Source organism: Monomorium pharaonis, chromosome 11, assembly GCF_013373865.1.
Source record: "Monomorium pharaonis isolate MP-MQ-018 chromosome 11, ASM1337386v2, whole genome shotgun sequence".
Taxonomy (NCBI): domain Eukaryota; kingdom Metazoa; phylum Arthropoda; class Insecta; order Hymenoptera; family Formicidae; genus Monomorium; species Monomorium pharaonis.
The window spans coordinates 15,570,687-15,577,924 of NC_050477.1; the positions used below are offsets into that span (position 1 = coordinate 15,570,687).

The 7,238-nt window shown below is 40.3% G+C and overlaps 1 protein-coding gene across 2 annotated transcripts; it reads right to left on the reverse strand.

Annotated features, from left to right (window-relative positions):
* Window positions 1-531: 531 nt before the first annotated feature.
* On the reverse strand, window positions 532-7,168 carry LOC105831472 (T-related protein). Of its 2 annotated transcripts, XM_012671617.3 has the most exons (7): window positions 6,296-7,168; window positions 4,669-4,764; window positions 2,739-2,982; window positions 2,449-2,602; window positions 1,905-2,102; window positions 1,505-1,748; window positions 532-1,429 (listed from the first exon to the last, which is right to left on the reverse strand). In XM_012671617.3, exons 1-7 carry the CDS (start codon window positions 6,607-6,609, stop codon window positions 835-837), a joined length of 1,845 nt encoding a protein of 614 aa, XP_012527071.1. In that variant the 5' UTR covers window positions 6,610-7,168; the 3' UTR covers window positions 532-834. The 2 variants fall into 2 exon arrangements, with proteins under 2 accessions (XP_012527071.1, XP_012527070.1); XM_012671616.3 differs by having other exon boundaries at window positions 532-1,748.
* Window positions 7,169-7,238: the final 70 nt, after the last annotated feature.

The following is a 7,238-nucleotide window of genomic DNA, read 5'->3' on the forward strand; positions in this document are numbered from 1 at the left end:
TAATTAATTACGTATAAGATAAATTAAATTGTAAAATATTATAAAATAAAAATATATAAACAATTTTTTATAAATTCTTTGCGAATCACATATAAACGGATAACAAATTATATTTTTTAGTCCATTTTATAGATAAAATTTATTTTAATAAAATTTTTACTAGAAACTTAATTACTTCAAATTTGGAAAATCTTAATTTAAAAAAAGATATTTAATACACTGAAAGAGAAAATGCAAAAAAATGCAAAAAAAATTATAATCTATCTTAACCGACATAATTTTTTTAATAATATAATGACTTATTATTAAAATGACAAATATCTTCTAATAAAAAATGGACTTTAATTATTTACCTAAGAAAAATGATATAAGAATGTTAAAAAGTAATATGAGATGTAAAAGTAACATACTTTGCACAACATTTTCTTATAGTTGAGAAATAATCTTGCTTCACACGCGTATATACATTACGTTTACAATATTAAAATATTATTTATGACTTGGATAAGATGAGACATTTAAAAGAAGGAGTATGTTACCTGCACTTTATTTTCTTATACTGACATACATACATAGCTATCAATATTTGCAATTAATTAAAAGTAATTGAAGTACTGTATAGGACGGATCGATAAAATTGGGCGTTTTAAAATCTATTGTGCACGATAAAAATTTTTTGATTAATTATTTAATATATATTTGCCACGTATCATCAAATCGATATCGTTGTGACGTTATTATTCATCGCGACAATGATATTACACACGATAGTGAGCTCGGACATTGTCGCGTGTACGTAATGCTTGTGTATAATTTCCAGTGTACAAACTCGAGTCAAATGGCCGTAGTCTGCGGTGCCGGGGGTGGTGTCAAGGGTGTCCAAGCGTTCGGTTGCTCACCAGTGATCTCCGAGTCCTGTCGATGATGGTTGTGATGGTGGTGTGGATGATGATGATGAGAATGACGGTCGACGACCGTAGTCAGATATCGTCTATCGTCGTCTGCCTGCACATCGTTCAAAGCGTCTGCGGTTTGCTCGGGATAGCCCATCTGTATATGGGGATGATCTTTAGGTGGACTGTCGTACTCTACGCTGACCGGCGAAGACGTTTCTGTCTGCGGCAATGCCTGCAGGTGCAACATCTGCGCTTGGGAGTGATGCTGCTGCTGCTGCTGCTGTTGATGACGATGCTGATCAGGGGTAGTTGATTGCACTGGCGAGGCATGATGATACTCGTGAACGTATTCGTTCGCGTCTGCCGGAGGAACGGATTCCGCACTTTGCGGATGTAAGCCTGCGTGGTGCAATCCTGCGTGCGAGACAGGACCGTACGAGGACATCTGATGATGAAGGTGGAGATTCAAGTTCAAATAGGATTGCTGTTGTTGCTGGTGCTGCTGCTGTTGCTGCTGCTGCTGTTCCAGCGCACTAGAATGTATCCAAGACGAATCAGTGCAATGGCCGCCGTGCTGCTCCTGGGTGGGTAAGTTCGACGGCACGTACAAAGTGCAACCGGTTACGGTGGTCGTGGTGGAGGCGGTACCGACCACGGCTCTGCCAAGGACCGCGTGCGACGACGTTGGCGATGGCGACGGCGATGTCGGCCACTCTTGCGACGCGGTTGGCGGCAAGCACGCGGAATTGAGATTCTGCAACGATTCCGGACTCCGCGGCGACCATGCCGGGGCCGCGACATAAGCTGTAGAATGCAAGAGCGGCATCGGCGCGTAAGCGTCCGCGTGCTGTTCTGTGTACAGAAAAAATAATGATGCTTTATTCGAAAAATTCTTTTCTTATTTTTCGAACAAGAGAAAGATGTTTTTTTTTTGCAGTGTTTGTAAAACTTTTGACAAAGCTTTCATTAAGTTTTCAATTAATGATGAGTAAAAGAATTTTTACGTACCATCTTGGACGTACTTGTGCCTCAAGGTATATGGCGCTGCTCTACAGGTGCTTCTGTGCCCAGACGTAGTGACGGTGCACGAATTAGAGAAGTGATTGCCAACGCAAGCCGATACTTGATTTTGCGCAGCAGCTATCGCCGATGCGGTGTTGTATTCGTATCCCATTGTAGGCTGCGGCAGAAACAGTGCACCTGCATCTGCAAAATGTTATTCACATTACAATCCTAAAGCTAAGTCTTTCGAAAGCAAATCATGTCAAGTGTCAGTAAAAAAGCTACAAATTGCTGAGTCTATAATATTATAAGATGCAAATTGTCATCGAAAATATGATAAAGCTTGCTCATGCAAACGCCAATAATAGAGTAAGACTTGCGATTCCTGCTCGATTTTTGCTACCAATCTGCGGTCAGATTCCATGAGCAGGTTCTAACAAATTGTAAACATATTGATAAAATAATGAATGCCAATTTGCTGTTAACTTCTGAGAAAAACTATTGCGAATATTTCAGTATTCGCTTGCATTATTTAACGCGTCAAACTTACATTGCGGATAAGTCTGTGAATCGGCGGGCCTCTCCTTCGCGTCGAGAAACGCCTTGGCGAATGGGTTATATTTGATCTTTAGGCTCGTGACTTCCTCGTTCTGGTACGCTGTCACCGCGATGAATTGCGTTTCGGGGAAACGATACGTGAGAACCTACATATGTGAACGTACAGGATAACATTACGTGACAACAAAATTAAGTAATTGTGGACACTGTAGCCGTAAAGAGAACGATGCAAAATAAAATCAAAAACCGCAAGGAAAACGAAGGAGAAGGGAGAACACTTACCGTTCTCTGTTCTTCGGCACCCACTCGGACCAAATGAACACGCGGCTCGTATTTGTGTAACGAGTTTAGCATGATTTGTCCATTACCATTCGACTTGTTCGTTAATTTGACCTTGGCGAACGACACTGCCTCCTTCATCCAATGAGCTCCAAAATTTGGACTTTCCGGATGTATGTAAATCGGATTAGGCGGAGCAACTTCCGCCTTCCCGCCTGGTACCCATTCACCGTTGACGTACTTCCATCTAATATTGATTCAATTAAAAAGCGAATTTTTTTACGAGTATTTCAACACACATGATTTATGTAAATATGTTAAGAGAAAAAAATTTATGTGCTAGATGCCCGTTTTCTTTACCAATAAAAGATTTGGATTGCTTGTATTCCTCTTGCGGAAAAAGTAAGAGAACGGAGAAATCCTGTAGGCCGACATGGCGAAGAGAATTTACATTACTCGTAGGATCAATAAGAATCGTCTTTCGTATTCTTTTCGATTATCTTCCGAGATTGTTTTGCGAAAGTTATTATGAGGCTCTCGGATGCCTCTTGGTTCGTTCAACACCGATGACGAATCGCCGGCGAGTTAAAAATAATGTACTAACAAGTTTAGAATCGACTTTAGCAACGTTACGTGATGCTTGAACGAAAGGGGTACGGTAATTACGACCTGTTAGTGTCCTTCGCACCCCCCGTTTCCTTCTGCTCGCGAGATAAATCAATGCAAATCGGTAACGCGCTCATCCGTTTACTACCTACGCAATATTTCGATGTTACGCGCTTTCTATTCTGCTCAGCATAACTTTGCAATTTGCACAATTTCATTTCGTCATTAATTAAGAAGGTTAAAATGGTTTAATTTTTCAGTTACAAACGCCGAGTTAGTCAAAATTTAAACTTTAGAGCTGATATAGTATGATTAACAAGTACAGTATAAATATTTACATGGACTCAATAAAATCACTTTTGTAATGTTTGAAACAAATTGTTTGCGTGTCATTATACAAAATCATAATAAGTATCGTATCCTACAAGTAAATGTTCTCCTATATCATTTAGGGTCGGTTATTCCAACACTCACAAACTTATCTATCAGATAAATATGTGTTTTTGTTTATTTGAGAAAAAATGAAGATAGACACACATTACTTATTAGGTAAGTTTACCAAGAAGTTGGAACAATCAGCCCTTAGTCTATTATTTTAACATCTTTTTTTTTTTTTTAAGGAAAACATTTGAAAAGTGTGATGAAATGAAAATATCATGTGTAAAAGTTTGCTCTCTGAAACAGAAGACAAAGTTTGTGGATGAAAAATTGATCCTGTATACGTTGTGTGTACGACCATCCCATTTCATCACACGGAGAAAAAAATTGGTTCATTTTTATATAGAAGATTTGTCAAAAATTCCCGTGATGTGTAGGAATGTGGATGCAATTGCTTTTTCATATATATTTTATTGTACTAAATTAGAAACTTTATTCTGATTTTTTTGAAAAATGGGTTCATTTATTTGAAATGGTGCATAAAACATTTTTATTTTATTCCCTTATAAATTTGCACTAAAAACTAGTTGCACTAGTTTACACTACGTTTATAGTGCACGGTATTTTTTCTACGCTTTTTTTGTCAGTGCACCCACTGTATCACTCTTTATATTCATTCACCGTTTTGTCATCATCTAAAAGTTAAATTTTTGTTTAAATTAAATTATGAAACAGAGTTTAAAATAAAATTTAAAACAGAATTTTTATAAAAAGGTTTATTGAATCTTGATGTACGTATATACTTTTTAAAAAAGCTCGATGCTTGATGCTTGAGAGAAAAGGAAGCGGAATAGAAGTGATTAATAACTTACATATGAAGTATGGAAAAACAGTCATTACTACTTTCGCGAAGTTAAGAAAGATGCCGGGTGTAAAGCATATATTTTACCTGTGGGGATCGACTTGCACGAATTCCAGTAGCAGAGTGTACATGGCCGCCGGTTCCAGGCCACGTGCAATAACCTTCACTACGGGAAACATCCTCCTGCGAACGAGAGTGACATGTCAGGAACGGGCGAGACACCGATCGTAAAGAGATCTTCGGGGATGCGCGCGAGAGATCGATGCCGACGGTAGGGTCTATCGCGTGGATCAAAAGATAACCGCCGCGCGGAACCTGGACACAGTGTGCCTCCTCGGCGCGACTATACATTTACGAGCCGCATATTAATAAAAACGATTACGGTTTGTCGACTGCGGGTGCGCAGGTAAAGTGCTTGCTCGCAGGCATCAGCTCGGGACACGGGAGAACGTTTTACAAGACGATCGTAAAGTTTTATTGCCGACGGATGAATCTTCCCACAATAATCTTGAACTCCACGTCTTGCCACGTATCGCATATGCCTTTATCATTTGATGTGTCCTAAGTACACGCCTCAATCGATCTATTTCTTTATAATAAGTAATATATAATTATCTAGAAATGATTATACACTTTTTCGACCTCGACAAACACTTTTTCGAGAAATTCTGACTCAATCTATCTTTATCTCATCGACATCGACCTTCTTATCTTTTATGATTGGAGTTTCCGACTCCAAAAAAAGTGTAGACTTAAAAAAAAAGAGGAAAAAGAAAATTAGTAAGATTTATTACTTATTTTTTATGCGCCGCTTGGTGTTTTATATGTACAGCTTTGTTAATAACATATCAATTTACTGTTAAAAGTATGTATTTTTATCGGACAGCTATTGCTATGTTTTAATGTAAAATATTAAATAAAATAACAGAGTTATTCTTATGCGAAATAAAAGTAAAATTGCAAAAAGTATATGTGTAACTAGATTGAGATAGTTTCTTTAACACTTAGTTCACGGTAAAATTTTCTTGCCACATAATACACTAAAAAAAATATTGTTCATAGTATCAATGTTTGACGTTTATTGACTAAAATTCGTTGATATAATAAACTTTTTTTAGTAGTATAAATATTACATTAAACGTTTTTATTAGCCACAAATAAATTTATTAATATAACAAATTATTGTTTGTTACAATAAATAAAACGTCATGATAATGAAATAATTCAATTTTAATAAATTTTTCATTAGTAGAATGAATATTTCATTGAAATTTATGTACAAGTCTTGGTTCAGTGTAGAAGGAAAAAGAAATTAAAGGATGTTATTCTCTCAATTTTTAATTATCAATTTCCGGTTTTCCCTTAAGATTCTAGTTAATGATATTTTTGTTTCCAGTAAGTAAACAGATACTTCTATCGGATATCGGACGTCTGTACTATCGTGGCTAGAAAAATCGCGACATTTCGTTCTTACAAAAATCGTGAGATCGTCCTCTCGCGGCATTCTTAAACCCGAAGAATGTTCGCTGATGCATGAATCGCAGCGATAGAAAATTTCAATCAACTTGTTGGAAGACTTTCTTCAAGATCAAATATACTCTTCATTAATCTCGAGATTATCTCTAGCGAGAAACGATTCAACAAGTCGTCGTCGAATCGATATCGATTCGATTCCACTAACATTTCTCGAGCCTTTAATCCGGCACGTATGTACCTTCCATTTTTCGTGACGATCATCTCGTTCGTGATGCACTGGAATCTGGTCCAGAGCTCCCGGTCTTCCAGCGACAGAGAGAGCGGCAATCCTTGGCTCCCCGAGATCGCGGCAGGAGGTCCGAGGCTCTGCCTCCCGATCGAACCCCGCTCTTCGCGATCCTCTCGTTCGTCCACGGGACTCGTCCGATTCTGCCTTCCGCCGCGCTCTCGCTCGCGTTCCCGTTCCGGCTCCCTTTCGCGCTCCCGATCGCGCTCGTGGCACGTGGAACGCGTTGGAGAACCCGGCGTTCGCGGTGCGCCCGCCGGTTGCATCTTCGGCGTTCTCCAATACGTCACCTCGATCCCTTCACCCTCTCCGACGTATTCTCAAATCGAAAAGTCAACTGAAATCTCCCGATCGAAGATTACAATAAAAACTGTTGTATATACGAGAGAAACAAACAGGAACCACACGTGCGACGCGGTGTATTTTCTCCTCAGGCGGACTCTCACGGCAAGGGAAGGGGGATTGCAAATCCGGATTGTCTTTCGCCGTCGATCGATTCGCGGATCCCGAATTCGCGACGTCCCGCGAGGAAAACCGGAGACGCGGTGGGGAGCGGAGGGGGACGGAAAAGCGTCGTCGTCGTCGTCGTCCGGCAGCGGACGTCTCCGTCGGCGGCAGAGCGGCGGCGGCGGTGGCGGCGGATAGGTCACGTCGCGAGAAGCCGCGCCGCGTGGCCGTAGGCTCGTAACACTTGGGCGCGATATTTCACACTAGCCGGCGAAGACTCGCCGAAGACTGACCGGCGGTATATCTGCCTCTCTGTTCCTCGCTTCGCGTCCTCTCTTTCTCCGTTTCCCTCGGTGGGTACGCGGTGCCGCCGTCGCCGTTGAGAGGCACACCGAGTCCGTGCCGCGTTCGCGCTTGCCGGGTGCTAATTACCCGCTAAATTAGAAGC

What these genes read in the sequence shown, in the direction of transcription:
- LOC105831472 (XM_012671616.3), bottom strand. Translation starts at nt 6,609, where the DNA reads ATGCAACCGGCGGGCGCACCGCGAACGCCGGGTTCTCCAACGCGTTCC. An exon ending in ATCGTCACGAAAAATGGAAG is followed by an intron (nt 4,765 to 6,295) that starts GTACATACGTGC and finishes TCTCGTTCGCAG; the next exon opens with GAGGATGTTTCCCGTAGTGA. An exon ending in GTGCCGAAGAACAGAGAACG is followed by an intron (nt 2,603 to 2,738) that starts GTAAGTGTTCTC and finishes TCACATATGTAG; the next exon opens with GTTCTCACGTATCGTTTCCC.